The following is a 19,906-nucleotide window of genomic DNA, read 5'->3' as shown; positions in this document are numbered from 1 at the left end:
AAAGTGAAATACTTTGAGATACTAAAAAAAAAAGAAAGATATACAAAAATGAAAAGCACTTCCTGAAAAATGTATTTATAAAAAAAGAAAGAAAAGTTTGGTATTACTATTGCACACTTTGGTGTTGCAGAGTTACGGGGCAGCAGGCAGAGTGCAGACACCACGATTACTGGTTTAGTCCACTGAGAAAAACTAACACTCAGTCCAGATGGCTTAAAAAGATTGAAGCAGAGAGCGTGTTCCAGGTCACTCTAGTGCAATTACTATAACACTGACGATATATTAACTAATCAGATTCTTGTATAGCGTGTCTTGTGGTCTGGGTTGGACATTTCTGTGACAGCCCAGTGGGTAAAAATCTGCCTGGAACAAACCCACGTGAGTCAGAGAAGGCTACAACACCAGGAGAGCCTGATGGTCGACAAGCATGTACTCGGGTAGAGCGCTCAACATCCCCTGCTTCATAAATTACTGATGGCTTCAAAAACATAACACTAAAATGAAATGATGGAAAGCATTGCACATTTGACGCTTTTTTTTTGGAAATGCAAAAGATTAAGAAATCCATCTGGGCTCCTATCTGGCCACCTGGCTCCCCGACCCCCCATGTCTCCCTAAGTGAGCTGGTGGCCGACGAGATGCTGCTGGGCCATCTCGGGCTCCTGGTAGATCTGTCCCAACACCTCATGCATCATGTAGAGCAGAGGACAGCCCAGGCTCAGCAGCTCAAACAGCAACACATAGTCATGCGAGTAGCTCCTTACGTGCGACCCCACAGCTGAGAAAGACTCACACACACTTCCCAACAGCTGTTGAGGCAACACACACACAGCCCGGCTAGCGCGCCTCGGCAGGCTCAAGCCTCGCCTAAGCAAGGAAACCAGGGTACCTGGGGGTTGCAGCTGGGTGCTGCCCGTGGTGGCGGTGGTGTAGCTCCCGCCGTCCATGGACGAGGGTGCGACACGACGTTGGGGTTCCTGTATAAAAACAACACACAGAGAAAGAACTCAGAAACACAACAACAGGGAATTTTTCCAACAAGAAGATTTAGACAACCACACAAGTTTACTCCACTAAAACTACTGTTTCACACCGATGCTCTAACACTGCTATTCTTTTCATGCTGAATATAGGGTAATCCAGAATTAGAGGCGTACAGTATGGAGGACAGATACCCACACTGAAGGTTTGTTTGTATCCTTTAAGCAGGGTGGAATGCTAACCCATAATAATAGGTACTCGTTCATATGAATATCAGTGAAAAAAACAGTCTGAAGGTTCTCAGTCATCCAGGTCATCGTACTCTAAAAAGCGTCTGGACTTTCTCCTTGTTTCCTTGAAGAAGCTTCTTCAGTTCTAAGAGTAATTGGTGGAGAGTCCCAGATTTTAAGCCCTATGGGAGTGTCCCCAAGAGGGTCATGAACCCCCTATTGATCCTCTACCTAAAATATCCAAATGTCCAATATGTGAACATTAGCATCCTCTTTAGAGGAAAGTGTGAAAGAAGTGAAAGAAGCCATCTATGTCCACTGCGAACGGCCATCTTTGAACAGAGGCGGTCGCTTACGACACCAAGTGTCTGTCATCTATAATCCAGGTTTGAGATCCTTTCCCAGACGCCTTAACGCCAATTCACATCCTGGGCCATTTGACCACAGGAAATCACATCATAGGGTGGCCGATTGTGACCCACACATTTTCACACCTTGGCTCGTGTGATTAGGTAGAGGACCAATAGGGGGTCCATGTCCCTCTTGGGGACACTCCCGTAGAGTTTAAAATGTGGGACTCTCCATTGCTCTTAGAACTTCTCGGATGAGAGGTGAAACTTCTTCAAGGAAACTTGAAGTCCAGACGCTTTTCTTTCCAAGCTCCTTATAAAACAGGTTAACATGAAACATTTCCTTTGTGCCATAAAACAAGATATTTTCTAAAAGTTGGCTAATAGAACCGAACAGTGATATTACATATGCTCAGTGTTGGGGAGTAACGGAATACATGTACCGCCGTCACGTATTTAAAATACAAAATATGAGTAACTGTATTCCGTTACAGTTACCGTTTAAAAAGGTGGTATTTAGAATACAGTTACTTTGTTGAAATAAATGGATTACACGGCGGTACTTCCCTGTTTCATATTGTGGCGGGTCAGGACTGTTTGGGTTTTGTTTGACAGCTACGTTCTGTTGTTCCAGGTGGCAGCGTTACGGTTGCCATGGTTACAGGGTGACGCGCTCTCTCTCTGCGTGTTTTCTGGGTGAGAGAGGCCTTTTTGTTGTTGTTGTGCTAAGCTAATAGGCAGAATGCTACAGGTATAGCTCTAAAGAATGTAGCATCATAGGCAGTGTAGTCCGTGCTGCAGGGAGAATGGACTGACATACCCGTTATGTGTCTGTGAGCGAGGGAGGGAGAAAAAGGAAAAGTACGAGCTGTCATCGAGCAAAAACGGGAGCTGGAAGCCTGTAAATATAATAATAACCACTGCAGCCAAGAAGAGAGCCTGACGAGCCCAGTTGTAAGTAAGCTATTAAGACTCGACTGTACACCGTGTTCGTGTTTTTCTCCAAAAACAATAAGTTCCGTTGGAGCAGCCTTTCAACGCCTCTCTCTGTCTCTGCTAGCAAAGTTGACCCAGACAACAAAGTAAAGCTAGTTTTCGGCTACGAGCCCGACACAGAACCCACCGTATTAGCCAGAGGTCCCTTTACTACGGTTCGGAGCCGCGGACCTTCAGTAACAGTAATAAATCACAGCAATAGTACATTCATGTAGTTGTAAACAGCATGATAATATATTAAGTAATCCAAAGTATTCAGAATACGTTACTCTCATTGAGTAACGTAACGGAATCAGTGTTGCCAACTTAGCGACTTTGTCGCTATATTTAGCTAGTTTTCAGACCCCCTAAAAAAAAAAAAAAAAGACGTGAAAGCGCATATCGCTTTTACTCTCAACAAGCAGCAGGTGCTGTAACGCAGTCAGTTCTTCTTTTATTCTTTTACTCTTATGCTGTTTTGTGGATCAGGTTTAAAACTACTTATAAACACACACACACAAAGTAACTCCACCAGAGCGCCTATTTCGGGTCACTTTTGCCGGTCCAAGCCCGGGTAAAGGAGCAGGGTTGGAATTGTGACATTAAAAAACAATAATTGCTAAAAGAAATTTAATTTGTAGTTCTAAATAAACTCTAAGTGCATTTAGGACGTTTTTTACTCACTTTATGTCTCTTCCACGATGTTATTTCTCTCTCCAACAACATAGATTACAATTACATTAGCATGACCAATTATGCAAATTAGGTGATGACGTCATTTAGCGACTTCTAGCAACTTTTAGGACAGCCAATAGCGATTTTCCTTACTGAGGAGTCGGCAACACTGAACGGAATACGTTACAGAATACATTTTGGGGCATGTATTCTGTAATCTGTAATGGAATACATTTTAAAAGTAACCTTCCCAACACTGCATATGGATATTACATTGTGTAATTAACATTTACTAATTTACTAATAAGTAAATGTTGGGTTCCTTACCATTCTCCTCCTAACTCTTCCTGGGTTACTGCTGTACAGGCGCTGTGCATAATGCAGCTTGCAGTAGAATTTAGCTGTACAGAAAGCAGAAAAAAAAAAAATCTTTTGAAGTGACGTCTCCTACAGGTTTTAAAGGCAAGTCCAGCAAATGCAACGTACCCTCCTGTGAGTCAAATGTGTGTCCTCCCAGGCGGAGGGTGCAGTTGCAGGCGTCGCAGCGGAAACACTCTCGGTGGAAGAAGTAGCCCTCGGCGCTGAGTCTCTCCATCACGTACACCCGCTTGGAGCAGAAGTGGCAGACGTCGCTGCCGCCCAACCCGGGAGGGAAGTCCTTACGCACCACACACTGAGAGGAAGAAGGCCAGCATAGGGTTAGATTTTTTGAAAGATTCTTTCAAGCAAGCTTTTAGGACCGTTTTCTTCCAAGAGACACCTGAGGAGGGGAAGAAAAAAAACCCAAACAAAAACACATATATCAGGAGCAAACAGCCAGATTGCAGCATGAAGAAACTGTCAAAGCTGCAAAGCTGGTCACAATCACAGAAAGTGTTGCCCTTGAGAGCTGTAAAGTTGCTGAAGCAGTATATGAAAGTTTTTAGGGACACAAAGTATAATTTTGTGCAAGAGTCAATAACAAGAATAAAAAAAATAAAACAACCACTTCCAGTTCACAGGAACAGTCTGGATACTTATTCTCAGGCGATATTACAGGACTGTAAAAAGAGCAGAAGATTCATGGACGTTTAGACCTGCTCCAGGCCTGGGTATGTGTCAAAGCAGGGACGCAAGTACAGTCATTTTGTGTTAGTTATAAAAGATTTAATTAAATTTTATTCATATAGCGCCAAATCACAACAAAAGTCGCCTCAAGGCTATTCATAGGTACAGAGAAAAACCCAACAATCATATGACCCCCTATGAGCAAGCACTTTGGCGACAGTGGGAAGGAAAAACTCCCTTTTAACAGGAAGAAACCTCCAGCAGAACCAGGCTCAGGGAGGGGCGGGGCCATCTGCTGCGACCGGTTGGGGTGAGAGAAGGAAGACAGGATAAAGACATGCTGTGGAAGAGAGACAGAGGTTAATAACAGATATGATTCAACACAGAGAGGTCTGTTAATACATAGTGAGTGAGAAAGGTGACTGGAAAGGAAAAACTCAATGCATCATGGGAATCCCCCGGCAGCCTACGTCTATTGCAGCATAACTAAGGGAGGATTCAGGGTCACCTGGTCCAGCCCTAACTATATGCTTTAGCAAAAAGGAAAGTTTGAAGCCTAATCTTAAAAGTAGAGATAGTGTCTGTCTCCTGAATCCAAACTGGAAGCTGGTTCCACAGAAGAGGGGCCTGAAAACTGAAGGCTCTGCCTCCCATTCTACTTTTAAATACTCTAGGAACAACAAGTAGGCCTGCAGAGCGAGAGCGAAGTGCTCTAATAGGGTGATATGGTACTACAAGGTCATTAAGATAAGATGGGGCCTGATTATTTAAGACCTTGTATGTGAGGAGCAGGAACAAGATGCTGTTAAAGAGAACTTCACCAATTGAACATTTTATTATTCGTTTAGTTGTCATAAAGGTTCTAAGTCTTGTACCAGAACCAGAGAGGACAACCTGCCTACATCACCCAAAATGCATCTTACACCTGTAATTATGGCGTACACATTTCCCATCAGTTCATGAATATTAGTATCTGGAGTTGTGTTTGCTTTGATGAAATACTGTTAAATTGAATGCAAGCTGCAGTTTTAAATGAACCCCGGCGACACAGACAAAAACAGACCCGGGGCTAAATCCACATGCATCTTACCGGTGGAGCACTGGGCCTGTGGTCTGTCTCATAGAGGATGGCCAGTTTCTGAGCTTTAGCATCTATGGCTGATGATACCTTTCCAACTGTACGCTAACATTAATGACAGGTGAAGAGGACGGGAGGACAAAAAGACGAGAAGGGGAAAAGAAGGAAAGATTGGGAATCAGACAGGAATTATCAAGAGGGCAGAAGGAAAAGGCTGAAAATGGATGATTTGTATTGAACGGTATCACACTGTTTTCAGACTGAGGCACTGCTTGGTACCTCTTTGCTGTAACGAGGAGCCCCAGTCGGACAACTTATAGAGCGAGCGAGTGACTTTGGAACGATTCTCCTGAGGTCCTCGGGACCAGACCTCTCCGAGTGCTAAATGAGCAGCAGAATGAGCAACAGCTCGTTTCATTTCATAAAGAATAAATGTGTTATTGAACACATGCGAATGTGAATACAAGAGGAAAAACAACGAGCATGACCCCCATGCTATAAACTATAAACCACATGCCCCCATTTATAGTTCCTGGTCATAAAGTCAGTTTACAAAACAAGCTTTTTTTAAATAAATTAATTGGAAGGCAACATTTTTACTTAATAAGCAGGTTTAAGGTTAATAACCTTAAAAAGCACTTTAATTTTAACAGAATATTTTTTACATTCTCATGAAATCTTTCCATTTTTCTTTATCCATTGGGGAGATAGCTAGTATAATTAGTTTGTTATGAATTAGACTTCAAAAAAATAATATTTGTAAGTTCACAATAAAGAAAAAAAAAGAGGAGACTTTAATTTTTGCAAAAGAATACTGTGAATTTAAATTTTCATTAACATAATGTAATTTCTTGCTGTATAATGAATGTTGAAGCATGTTAGAGCTGTTAGTTTTCTTCTGTGACATTCACAAGTTAATACAACAACGGAAACTCATGCAGGAACAGAAATGGGTTACTTTGCAGAAGGTTTAAAGCTCATGCAGCTCAGGCAGCGTTACATTTATATTTTGTTAGATAAGCAGTACCGACTACCAAGTAGGGATGGGTATTGATAAGATTTTCACGATTCGATTCTTTATCGATTCTTTTTTAAAAAGGAGAACACTAAGGTCGATTAGCTTAGAACTTTGTTTTATATCTTCTCTTTGAACAAGATAGAAATTTAGGAGTAACATGGCCTTACAAACCCAACAGTGAGATCTTAAGAGATCCACAGCCTACGGCTCTTCAATGGGGTGTCACAGGGTCCCCAGGAAAAAAAAAAATTGTAAATGTAAAATAATAAAATAAATATTCTTCTGTAGCAATAACAAAGTATAACATAAATTATTCTGTAGCGATTACACAAGAATATCCAGTAATGTCCCTGCCTACAATTAAACACATTCACTTACTGAAAATCATCTGCTGTGGCAAACGGGTGCAAACCTTTTACCACAAACTTAGTCACTGCTCGGTGACATTCGTCTATCCTGGCCTGAAAGGAGACGCTAACGGTAGACTGCAGCGAGAACTGCCAGCATCTGAGCCAGACTCTGTCTGTCTCATCATGGTCACCTAAATGCACAGTAATGGCAGGTTTTGTAATAAGGCAGATCGCGCTAACATAATATGCACTGTTAGTTGATTATTTACCTGCCGCATTAACGGGAGAGGACGTGCAAACATTACCGCTGCTGCTGGGTTGAGATTCACGAGGAATTAAAAACACGACATTCATTTAAGGTCATCGTGTGTTTTGTGAGCAAATGCTTTTGCATATTCGTAGTGTTTCCTTCCTTAAATGAAATATCTACTTTACAAGTATTGCAAGTTGCCCTGTTGTCTTCCGTTCTCGTAAAGTATAATCAAACTTTTGAGCGTTTGAGCCGCTTAGGCGCCGTGTTTCCTGCCAGGTAAATGACGCTCCGCAACGTGGTGACGTCATTCGGGGCGACTGGAATCGATAAGGGAATCGTTTGCAAAAATGGCAAACAATTCCAAGGAATTGAGAACCGGTTTTCGATACCCATCCCTACTACCAAGCGGTCTTCATGCAGGCCATCGACGTGCACAATGACTCTGTTACCTTCGTGTGATTATTTTCAGATGCGTTACTATTACCAACTGTCACAGTTTTGTGAACCTTCTCCTGCTCATTTTCCACATCGTTCTGTGAACTCTCACACATGTTCTCATGACTCTGCTCGTGCAGCAGAGAAGCTTCGAGGCCTGACGAGCCGCTCTGTTCACGTTCACAGCCAGCGTCCGAGAGCGGAGAGGAGCTCTTTTGGGTCCCAAAGCGAGGCAAGGAAAGAGCAGCAAATGTTTCGCTGTTGGGTGCAGAGGAATCAGGATGAAGTGAACAGATTTCCTGTGTTTTTTCAGAGTCAGTGGAAGAGGGAGTGTGTGTCTTGTCCTTGTGTCCAGGAGTGCAAAGTGGGACAGAGGAGAAACCAGCCTGGGCTGTGGGGTCAGGGACAGGGTGGACCACAGGGTAGACGGTGGAGCTCTTAGGTATAGACAGAACAAGAGGAGGTGTTGACAAGGAAGGAGGAGAGGAAATGGATGATTCCACCTAAAGAAGAGGAGTCAGAAATATTAGGCTGAGTAGAATAAAATGATGAAAGCGCAGAAACAAGATCATTAAAGGTTATCAAACGCTAAAGTGAAGAGGAGCGGTGTAACGTTTACCATCTTAGAATCACTGCTGGGAATTAAACTGAAAGTTGTTTTGCAGGATTTCTAAGTGTTAAAAACTGCAAACTATCTAAACCTCCCAGATGATGTCATTTTGTCAGACAACCAATTAAAGAGCAGAAAAGCAGCCAGCTGTACATCTCAAACATGCATTAGTCCCAATTTAAGCAGTAAAATGATTAAAGAATGAACATTTTCATGCCAATAGTATAATACACAACCTGTGGTAGACAAAGAGGAGCTGCTGAGGGTGATCTGCTCGAGCCTGGAAACATGGAGGAGAGGAGGCTAGCTCTCTCTTTTATACTCCTCCTGGAAAAGTCCCTAGCAGACAGTCTCTGGTCTTTACTCTAAAGGAACAGCAGGTGGCGGTCAAAGTTGGAACGGATTCAAAATAAATAAATACTGTAAAGAACTGGTGTGACATTCACCTGCCGCATAACCCCCCCTGATCTCTCAGAGGACTGCCCAACACCCAGAGCAGACCGAGGAGAGGGAGAAAGACGAATAGGTGAGAGGTCTGGAGAGGTGCGTTCTGGGTAGTAATGTTCAGGAGAGTCAGGGCTCAGTGAGCGAGGAGGACTCAACGGGCTCTTTGAGCGCGGGGGCGATGGAGACCGACTGCAGGCGCTCCGAGTGTGAGAGAATTTGGGGGAGGAGAGGAAAGTAGCGGGATTCTCAAGCAACTGAAGGTAGATGGAAGGCTGTGTCAAAGGCAAGAGGAAATGGATTATGCACAGATGCGCACAGATGCTACCTGACATATTGGAAGAAGTTCAGAGGCGCTCAGAGGCAAGCATACCTGCCACTTGGGGCGAGTGGGAAGCAGACTAGGAGGAGGAGTGTCATCTTTGGGCTTTGCAAAACGGGGATTTTCTCTCTCCACTTCCCCATCTTCCTCATCTGATGAAGGAAGTGGGGAAGTTGGAGGAGACTGAGCAGGAGAATAGGATGGATCTGATGGGTCCTGATCAGACGGAGGCGTGGGTAGGAAAATAAAAAGGAAAGTAAAGGGTGAGAAAAGGGTGTGCAGAGCATGAAAGGGTTACTTTGCAAAGAAGCCAATTTGTGATATGAGGACAGCAAGTAAAAACAAATGCATGAGGAAGATACAGGCATTAAATCAATTCTCCAAAGTAAAAGCAAAAAATAGATTTGTCAGACTGACCAAGATTTGGATGAAAATGCTCCATCATGAGAAAGGAAGTCTCATAATATCAATACACCACGTTTACCATAAGATAGTATTATTGAATTTAAGTGAAATACACTCACAGAAAATACTTCAAAGATGAAGTATTGAGTCAGACTTTTTCCTTCTGGTGTACCAATAAATAAACCTGCAAACAGCATTTTTAGCCAGCTTAAAACTGCATCACGTTCTCCGTCGAAGCTAAAAGATTACAGACAGATACGACAGCCAACTGTTCTGCAACCCTTTACATATTCAGAAAGGCAGAAACCCCACAGGCGACACAGACTGCTCAGACAGCAGAGGAAGTGGAGGGAGGATGAGGAAATAAATACCAAACTCACCTTTGTTCGAGCCTTTACTGTTGCGGAGTTCTCCTCAAATTTGGCCAGCAGCTGAGTTGCCATGGAGCGGACTTTGTTCTCCCGTTGTTCCCCATCCTCACCAGCAGGGGGAGCACTGTGACAGGACAACTGGCATCACACACAGGAGAAAGAGAAAGTGAGATCAATTTGAAAAGCAAACAGTGGCATTACTAGAGGTGGGAATCACCATACATCCCACAATACGATATTATCACAATACTTAACGCACGATACGATATTATTGCAATTTTTAAAAATATTTTGCGATATTCAGATTCTGTACATAAAGGTAAACTTTATCAATATTTATTTTATCTAATATCAAAGTCTCACACTCAGTCTTTCTCTCATTTCAGTTTTATTGTTGACAAACTGAACGGTTTGTATTACAGTCTAGTCCAACTTAACTGAACAACCATCTGGTACAATTATAGCTATTCTGAACTATGCAGTTTATGAAAACTATGCAGCCCCTTCAGCAACTGAAGAATTTGAAAGTAAATTAAAACAAAATATAATTTTACATTAAATAAAAAAGTTTTAAACTTAATTAAAATAAAACATGTCTTAAATTAAAATAAGTAAACTGTCATGTTTATTGCTGCCATAAAAAAGTTAAACACATTTGGACAGTGAAGGAATGTCAGGATTCTTGCTCAGAAAAAGGATCAACATGCTCTGAAGTCAGAGCACAAAAACCTTTTTTGTAACAAAATATCGATTTCTGCTGTCCCTGTATCGATACATTATTAGCAAACAAAATATCACGATACTACACAGTATCGATTTTTTCCCCCACCCCTAGGCATTACTCACATTGCTTGGAAGAATTAAACTATTTCAAAGAAGAACCTACCTCTGTGAGGTAGTGGTTGCCCTTTCGCCGTTTCTTGTTATCAGAATCTTCCTCCAGTTTCTTGTCATCCTGCAGCATCAGACGACACAAACATAAACAAAGTGCATTTCACTTTCATCCGTAAAAAAACAAAAAACAAAACAAAACATAAAAAGGCTTTAAGAGAGGCAAACGTGTGGGAAATTTCAAAATAAAAGGCTGTTGTACTCTCAATAAGCCAAAACTTGGAAACCTGCAGGAGTATTAAACACAAAGCAAACCTATTTATCACAACAGATGCTCTACACTAATACGCCTTTTTCCTCCGGCACTCATAAATCCTATGCACACTAACAGCTAAGGTTAGATAACACATGCATTACAAACACTACTTTGACCTTTAATGCTACCTGATCTCTAATCTAATTTCTATGCCTACTGTTGAGCAGCAGAAACGTTCAGATCAAATCAATATCAAACAAAAAGCAGCAAAAAGCAAGAATCAGTATTTCTCCTTACCCCGGGAATCCTCTTTCTGGGCTGAGGCAGGTTTAGCGCCTTGTGGTTGGTTTTAGATTGATAATCTTCACCATTTTCATCTCCTTCTCTGGAAACTGGAAAATAAGCAAAATACAGTTTACATACAAGTTCTCTAATCTTTTCAGGAAATTCTGCAGTTCAAGAAAATGTAAAATTACTATTAAGATCAAATGTCATTACAAGGCTTGCTGGAAACAGTAAAATTCCCATTTTAGAGGCGGATTTGTTTGCAAGTGCAACACTTGTTGATTTGAGTAATGAAAAAAAAAAACTGTATGCGTCACATACAAGGCAGTGGGAGAGAAGGACACAAAAACTCCCTTTACATGAACAACCACCACTGACAGGTGGAGTAAAAATCGCTGATCACTTGTTTTCAGAGCAGCTTTAATGGAACTTTTTGGGTCCTGACAACCTAGAGGATAAAATAAATTGATGCAGACACACTGTTCTGCCTTTTATAACTTAAATTGGATATTATAGTTGTAAACTGCCCCAGAGCTCCCTCTAGTGGCCGCTTTGTAATATGGGTTTGGTTACTTTGGGAAGGAAAAAAATGAGAACGTGAAGAAGAAATAAAAGATGGCGGAAAGTGATACCGTAATGTTATTGTTCTAAGCTAATACGGACCTTAAAATGTTGTTGCCTTGGACAAGATATGTCTGTAAGTATGAGTGTCGATAAAATAATTATTATCTTTTGTTTTGTGTAAAAATGGTTCGATAATTTGTACATTTGAAAGTTTTATCTTGTTAGCTTGTTGTAAGAGTGTAACAAGCTAGTTTTCAATGTTAGTTCGCTAATACAGTATTTTGTACTTTCAGTTTTACGATGGTCAAAGACCATTCTTCAATAAATCAGCGCAAAAAGGAAATAAGTCTGGTTATTGGAGCATCGTTATGTCGCTGTCTAGCTGGTGAAACTAAGAGACTCAGGGCGAGGACAGCATACACACTACCCTGCTGAAACAGCAGTCCCCAGCAACAGCGGTCCTCCCATAATTAGACAACGCGCTGGACAACACTGTCAAAAATGGTTTAAGGAAAATAGCAACACATCAAAACTACAAATGCCCAAATCACAAATTCCAAAAAACTAAATCTCAGAAACTACAGGTCAAGTTCATGAAAATAGAGTTTTATTAAAGAAGCATGACTTGTTTGGACAGGTTGCCGGGAGCAAGTTTATTTCTTAACATGGCAGCGCAGCCAAGTGGGCACAGTTGCATCTGAACAAACCACAAGGCTTCTGGAACAGTGTCCTTTGGTCAGACGAGACCAAAGTGGAGATGTTTGGTTATTAATGCACAGAGCCACGTCTGGCAAAAACCAAACAGCATGTCGGCAAAAACACCTCACTCTAACTGTCAAGCACGGCGGAGGAGGGATGATGATTTAAGCTTGTTTTAAAGACACGGGACCTGAACATCTTCAACCACAGACTCCTCTGTATGCCGGGACGGCACTGAACACAGAACTGTGCACAGAACTCTTTGGCCCTCCTGCATGATCCAGTCATCTTGGAAAAAAGCCTAAAAACCATTAAAACCCCAGGAAGTCACACTTTAAGCACCATCTTTGCTATTGTGGAATTGTTTGAGTGCCATGTAACATTAGCATACGGGAGGTGAGCAGAGATCAGTATTTAGCAACTTTTATCAACTGCCTGAAGGCAGATGCCCAAAGCATTTGCTTCACATTTAGAGTCTAACACTGCTCTACATGTTTACCTCCCTCACTATTTTTTCTACTTTTGGTTCTGTTTGATGTCACTAAGTGCAACATTCTTTATAAGGCCATCTCAGACTCGCTGTGTTGGCTATGAATACAGAAATCCTGCCCACCTACTGCTCAAATCTGCCATTTGCAGATTCCACTTAAAAAGTCAAAAAATGGGAACAAAAAATGTGAATTATTTTGATATAAGCTATTTTATCTGAGTCCAAGAATAAAAACATGGGACTGGAAACAAGTCCTGTTTAAACTTAGATAAGTCTAAACTTAGATAAGGCCAAGTCTGAGCAGTGGACTTGAATAATTAGACCAGGATTCATCCTTAGACTCCAAATAAAAAAGAACTAGAGTAAAAACTATAATGCATCTTTCCAAAATAACCCAAGGCTATTCAGCAGCACAAAGGGGTCCAGTGTAAAGACTAAATATAACTAAAGTCATGCACTTAAATATCCTAAATAAACTGAAAGTCAGTCATATTTCCATCCTTTGAGTTCAGCGGTGACAGCAGAAGTCTGCAAACACCAACATTAAAGTGCGTTAGGTAAAACGTGGCTGAGGCTGCAGCTCGCAGTGGTGCTCGACCTGAAGGCCTCCAGAGTTACGCCAAGCGACTGGATATGGCTTCCACAGACATAGCTCGCATACCACTCAGGTCTCTGGCAGGGACCGACTCGACCACAGTTGTGTAACATGTAACTTTAGCTCATGCAGAAGACTCAGTTGGGACTATAATTTAGCAGAGGGACTTCTCCGCAATTTAAAAACACAATGAAAATGTGTCCACAGCAGCAGTAAGCAGCATCCTCCATCATTGTCTACCAACCAAAACACTAGAAGGATCTTGATGTGATCCATGTGAGGATATTTTCTCAAGTATCGTTTTGCCCTTTAAGAGAAATAAGTGAATGGAGAGCCTTGTTTTCACAGCTTTTTTGGGTTACATACAGCATTTCACATTTTTTGGCAAATGGATAACTGCCTCGACCGCTTCCCCGTCTGTGTGTTCAGGGTTAGATCAATACACACGGTTAAATGTTAAATGATCATTTCCTGTCCCTAAACTGGGGTCAGGAGGTCAGGTTTTAGGGCTACTGTTTCCAGTCCAAGGCCCTTTCTCAATTCTCAAGTACCCGAGTACGTACTCGTGTTCGAGAACGCACGGGAGTACGGACTCGCCGAGAACACGAGCACGGACTCGCGATTTGTACAATTGGAACACCAGCGTACTTGATGATGTCACAGGTCCAGAGTTTTTACTGCCGTCCCCTCTTAATTTAACTGAGTAATATGTTATGAAGCTTAACTTTAATCACAGCCAAACCGGTTTACTCAGGAACAAATAAAACACTGAAATAAACCAAACATTAACATTTAGAAGTGATCTAAGTGACTTATATATCATGTTTAACCTCAGTAGCGAAATCTCTATTAATAAAAATAGTGCACTTGTACATACGTGTACATACCTTAATAAAAACAAGCAGGTGAGATGTTAGAACGCTTTTATTTTTATTTTAGTGGACACTCAATACAATAGACAGCTGCTGGGGTTTGGGGTTTGTTTAACCTGAGTAGCGAAAAGACCGCGGTGGGGTTGAAAACGATGTGCCGGGAGTCCGCTGTTCTCGCCGGCTGTAATAATCCTCGACCTCGCTGTCTGCTATGGAGCTGGCGGGTCACAGACGTCTCCAAAAACGTCGGAGCTCGTTTGGAAATATATGATATCTTGATAAATCGAGCAGATATTCGAAGTTTACACAGCTACATCCTCGCTTGAAAAGAACTTAAAAGTTTATTTTGTGACCCAGAAAGAGTAATATTTAAAAGTTTTTAGCCCCGCTCGTCCGCCATTGCCGCGTTTGAGTTTTGGACGAAATGCATTCTGGGATATTTAGCTGTAGCAAGTACACACAAGTCACCACCGATGCATGCTCGACAAAACAGGCGGAGCGAGAACACATCCGGGACTTTTTCGCGTTCTCGGCTTGATGCGTACTTCGAATTGGAACAGTACTTGGTCTCCGACTGATGACGTATCACGAGTACACGAGAACGCAAGTACGCACAAGTACGCACATTGAGAAAGGCCCCAAGAAATTTACAGTTAAAGATACGATGAAGACTAACTTTAAAAACAAAAACAAAAAAACTCAACAACATTGGGTTGTTCATGATTGAATTTTTAAAAATTCATGTAAGAATTTTTGTGGTTCTGTGAGGAAGAAGCTGACCTTTGTTTGCTGACAAGTTCCTGAAGGCCTCGTAGAACTTGGAAAGGTACAGGACCATCAGCAGCTTATCGGGTTGAGAATCTGCAGCCATCTCCTTTCCTGTCGTCACCGGTTGGATGCCAAACTCTCGCTCAGCCACATCAAACGCCAGCTGATTGTTCCCCGCCACGTCCTCCTCGTTCAGAGAGTCATAATCACTGAAATGGAAAAGGAGACGAAGGTGAGGTTAGGAGATGTGTGTATACGCTCAGGAGGTTTCTTCATACATATTCCATATACTGAAAACAATCTAGAGATAGAGCCGTTTGTGGAGGCTAACTCAAGCCATTTATTTAGCTTCTAGATTTTACAGATGTCCCGTAAATGCTTCACACATTAGTTGTTTTTAGCTTTGCTCTAAAGGAAAAAGCCAAAATCATTTAAAGTCATTAGCCAAAATACAGATCTGCACTGTGTTCAAGTCAAGATGGTGACAGCTTGAGGCTTCACGACAGCATACATAAAGCAGTCTATGCTTGCTGACTATTTGAGGGCATTCCAGTGACTGCTGACGGCTCCAATGCAGCAGGAAATCAAGCAATTAATAGTTCGAGACCCCTGGTTTAAATGAAGGCAACTCGGTTAGCCTTTGTGCTAGAGAGAAAATGATGTGCTTCCTGAAAGATGGGGATTTTTTTTTCCTTTTAAAGTCAAAATGACAAAATAAGTCTATTAAGTCTGCTGGTCAATAAAGGGTTAACCCTTTAAAGCCGGTCAGAGCTGCACGCTCCGTTTTGCATAACTATTTTTAAATCCCTGCAGAACCGGAACCGCGTAAGCTAGCGCAATCATTTTTTTTGCATATGAAACCAGAGGAGTTGTACTTACATCTTATGCCATCAGCTTGTCCTAAGTCACGGTTTCCTTCCACATAAAGCTTTGCAAAAATTGCATAAAAAGCACTTGTAGCAACAAAAACATAATATTCCAGAAACACACTTTGCCGATCCGATCAGCTGTTCATAACACTTCCCACATTGAAATAGACATCAATGCGAACTATCGCATGTCCGCCATTTCTTGCCCGAAACCGGAAGTGATGTCATTTTCGTGGAAAATGTAGTTTTTTACTTGTAGGCCTTAAAAGCCTATACTGGTGTTTTTATAAGTCATGTTTGACTCTATACTTTTCTGAATAGTTTCTGGGATGCTTAGGACTCAAATTGCACTGCTGGAAATAGTTTATTTTGATGCATATGCTGTTTTCTTTGCAAATTTGCATCATAGGATTGTTTTTTGTTTTTCCAGCAGTATATAAAAATTGCTGTATCTCCAAAATAAAACTATGAAGACACTCAAAATAAATTTCCTGTTGTTGTAAACTATTTTTTATAACTTTTTTGTATTTAAAGTATTGAGGGATAAACCTCTTAAATTTCTCCAAGTAGAAATATATGTTAAAAAAAAAAACGATTTTCAATTTTTTTGTAGTTTATTGCACTTTTTTGCAATTAATGTAGTTACTATGGACTTAATGCATACATATTATTAAAATATGGGCTATAACAGTTGTATTGATGTATAGCAACTTGAAATGCTCCCAAAAATGGCTCCACAGCATGTAAAAATATAATATAAGCTCTGGCGGCCTTGGTTCTATGGTAGGTCTTAAAGGGTTAAGGTGCACTGCATGTGATGAGATGGCTTGTTTCACTGGTGAAAGTTAGAGGCATGAAAAAAGTCATCAACTGTGCAAACATGTCAACATCTCTGCACGTGGAAATTGATGGTTTGTGTGGAATCAACAGCCATGCAGGTGACGCGTGTCACAATTTTCAGAGTGCTGATGTCATTACAACCCATCACTGTGACTGTTTACATGCAACTGAAAGAGCCAATAAAACTGTTTACCGTTATGTGAGCAAGAAATCAAACAAAAGTCAGTGGTTCTTCTTGCCGGTGACTTTGCATGCAATTTAAAAATTGAGCATTGCACAAAAAAAGTCAATTAAACTGTAACTGAGGAGAGAGCCAAAGAGACATGGCTCTGAAAGGTTTCTTTTGTTTGTTTTTAATTTGCACACTCTCTCAGCAATCATATGACTCAATTACTAAGCTATTCTAAACCAAACCTTGCTCTTGAAGCTGTTGACGGAGCACGAGTATGAGAAGCAAAAATCATCGCCTGAATTATCATGAGCATTAGTGCAAGTGTTTCCTGTTAGCGTGCTTTGGATCTCCTTACATGAGCTCAGGCTTCTGCCGATGGATGAGAGCACAGAGGGCCAGGCCATTCCTCCAGGAAGACGCGAGGTTGGTGACATCGACTCCCTTGTACCCATGAGTCTGCCTCTGACACCAGTTCAGCAGGCGGCCTGGATGGACCTCAGACTCTACAGAGAGAAACAGTCTGTCAGCATGCAGCATCACAGGTCACCATTATTTCCTCAAGGCTGGAAATGTTCCTCAGACAGTGCTGACACTACGGCACGTTAATAAAGTACGGGTTGGTTTGAACTTGCAAAACCTGAACGACCTCCCAGGCCTGAAGCAACACTGGCAGCAGAGCACATGCAAGGACATGCTTTAAATCATGACCGTAAACTCAAGACAGTTAGCAACACAAACAAGAGAAGGAATTAGAGTGCCCAACGGGTCCCAGTACTCTTTCTGCAAAAACACTATAGGTAGTGGGATTGGGAGCAGTGGGGTATCAATGCAATCCCCTGCTTCTGAGAAAACACCAGTGTCCTCTTCAGTGCATGATTTTAAACAAAGTTATGAAATAGCACAACCTTAGTGAGAATTATTTATGATTTTACATGATAAAAAGCATGTGATGCAAATATGTCATGTCATACGTCATGCATTTTCCTTCCTAGCACAAATAACAAGACAAGCCCATGCAGCGAGAGCTGCTTGTCAGCCTTGGACGACAACTTAAAAGAAAACAAAAATGCAAGAAAACGGACGGGATTCAACAAACACTGAGTACAATCAGCTCATGAATCCTTCATATGTTAAGCTAACAACAGCCAGTTCTCCATTCTTGGTGCACTAGTTAGTTAAACTCCACATGACAGGAAGAGGAACCTGTGGAAACATTTATTGTGCAGCTCCTGAAGAGCTGAACTTTAGCTGTTGTTAAACTAAAGTTTTAAGCACTTTTTCTGGGAATAACGCTACCTTGGCTACTGTTGGCCTTGACTTATGCTGTGTCACTACTATTGCTATATAATATGTTGCTGGCACTCTGTGGCCACAGATTTACAGAAGCTCACTGCTCAATTTTGGTGCAGCCTGCAGCACAGCTTTTATTTATTACAGATTCGATCCATTTTTTCCTACATTCTCAAAAGCATTACAAATTTCCTTTAAAATATTACTATATAATTTTGAGGCTCTATTGCAAAACCCTAGTCCTAATTAGTATAATATTCCCAGGATAATCGCAGCTCTTTACCAACTTTTTTTTTTAGCTCTCCAGTTAATCCTGTGCTCTAATACTGCCATTATATTATTACAGGGAGGCCGTCTCAGGGCGCATTGTTTATGGGGGCAGGAGACATAAACACTAATTGTTAACATTTACCTGTTTTTTATTTTGTTATTTACAAATGTAATGTTTGATTACTAGTTTTAAAACAGATACTTCCATAGTGCCTCTGAAAAGTACGACTTCATGCAACATAACCAAAAGTACTAATATTACTAAATTGTGCAAATTTAAATGCAAAGCCCTACACTGTGTGCGTCTGCTCTTCCAGATCATATCAGGTCAGCTCATGCATGAAAGAGGCCTCATATTGGACCCTCGTGCAGGTGTAATGTTATCCACCTGTATTGTCTGCAATGAGGCGTGTCGAGCCTGTGACTGAGATGGAGCTAAAGTTTCCCCTCAGGAGGGCTGAGCAAGCATTCAGTGTGATGTCAGCAGCCTTCCTTCTGTGAACCAATCTGAGGAATTTATTCAGACTCTTTTTTTTGAGGTATTAGATGACATTGCCAACCGGTGCCGAGATGTTTTTGGAAACCTCGTATGAGCTTCTCAATTTGATGTTTCAAAGAAAGCTTTCATGCAGTGTTAATGAGGCTGCAGATGCATCCAGTCTTACTGATGAGTCAGAATGATCAGATTACTATTAAAAGAAGACTGGGAGCTTTTACAGACTAATTAAGTCCCACCTGAGCAGTTGGCAGCAATCCTTTATGCCGCTACATATTAGGCACATCTACAATCTGCTCTTTGGCTGGGACTGTAATCTCCAATTTGTGACTATTAAAGACTCACACAGCAGAAAATGAAGCTGTTCGACATGCTGGGTCTGTCCAGATGCATCAAATGCTCTCAAAGTGGAAAGATCCAAGAACACGACGAGGAGAGCTCGATTATCATCAACTGTCTTTTTCTGTAATGGACTATAACGTTGTGGTTCTTTGATGTTACCATTGGTTACAACTTGACACGATTATAATTAAATCCGTTATTCACGTTTGATGGTTGGAGTGCACTTTGTAGCTTGGAGGAACATCTACCTTTCCTGGACAGGTTGACTGATCGACGTGCTGGTCCTCCTCTTTCTATCTGACCTGGTCCCTGATGACCATCAAGAAACAGGTGACGCACCTGGAAGCACAAACATCAGGAGATCTAATGAAATATAGGTTCTAGTGATGTGCAGATAGAAACTGTAGGCTGTCAACTAAAATTTGTATATTTTTTTCTTTAAATGTTACATTGGTACATGGCATTTGAACTGCAATATATATGATACTGGCCACAAAGGTTTCTGTTGCAACAAAATGTACTTGGCACTCTTTCATTTCCATATGCAGTGGAAAGATTACATGATTGTGTTGACTGCACAAAAAACATTCAGAACATCTCTGTTTGAGTTTTCAGTGTCATGAGAACCAATACTTGGAGAGATGTTTTCTCATTTCCTGTTTTGATCTTTTGAAACTGATTGGCTGTGATTGTCCAATGGCTATGAAGACGAAAAACAAAAGA

General features: G+C 41.4%; 1 protein-coding gene across 2 annotated transcripts in view; it reads right to left on the bottom strand.

Moving 5' to 3' along the window:
• The window catches only part of mical2b (microtubule associated monooxygenase, calponin and LIM domain containing 2b), a 78,435-nt gene that overhangs the window by 19,016 nt on the left and 39,513 nt on the right, over positions 1-19,906 (bottom strand). The window contains exons 11-25 of one of the 2 annotated variants that reach the window (XM_085169085.1): positions 19,432-19,522; positions 17,141-17,288; positions 14,917-15,113; positions 10,929-11,023; positions 10,431-10,499; positions 9,554-9,682; positions 8,820-8,984; positions 8,449-8,721; positions 8,239-8,367; positions 7,407-7,895; positions 5,616-5,717; positions 5,349-5,441; positions 3,698-3,884; positions 3,539-3,612; positions 890-977 (exon numbers count right to left, since the gene is read on the bottom strand). In XM_085169085.1, the coding sequence (XP_085025211.1) occupies positions 890-977; positions 3,539-3,612; positions 3,698-3,884; positions 5,349-5,441; positions 5,616-5,717; positions 7,407-7,895; positions 8,239-8,367; positions 8,449-8,721; positions 8,820-8,984; positions 9,554-9,682; positions 10,431-10,499; positions 10,929-11,023; positions 14,917-15,113; positions 17,141-17,288; positions 19,432-19,522 (2,329 nt within the window). The remainder of the gene's footprint in view (positions 1-889; positions 978-3,538; positions 3,613-3,697; positions 3,885-5,348; positions 5,442-5,615; positions 5,718-7,406; positions 7,896-8,238; positions 8,368-8,448; positions 8,722-8,819; positions 8,985-9,553; positions 9,683-10,430; positions 10,500-10,928; positions 11,024-14,916; positions 15,114-17,140; positions 17,289-19,431; positions 19,523-19,906) is intronic. The other variant, XM_085169086.1, reaches the window with a different exon arrangement.

Source organism: Neolamprologus multifasciatus, chromosome 7 (genome assembly GCF_963576455.1).
Source record: "Neolamprologus multifasciatus chromosome 7, fNeoMul1.2, whole genome shotgun sequence".
NCBI lineage: Eukaryota > Metazoa > Chordata > Actinopteri > Cichliformes > Cichlidae > Neolamprologus > Neolamprologus multifasciatus.
This window is presented reverse-complemented; position numbering and strand designations above follow the sequence as displayed.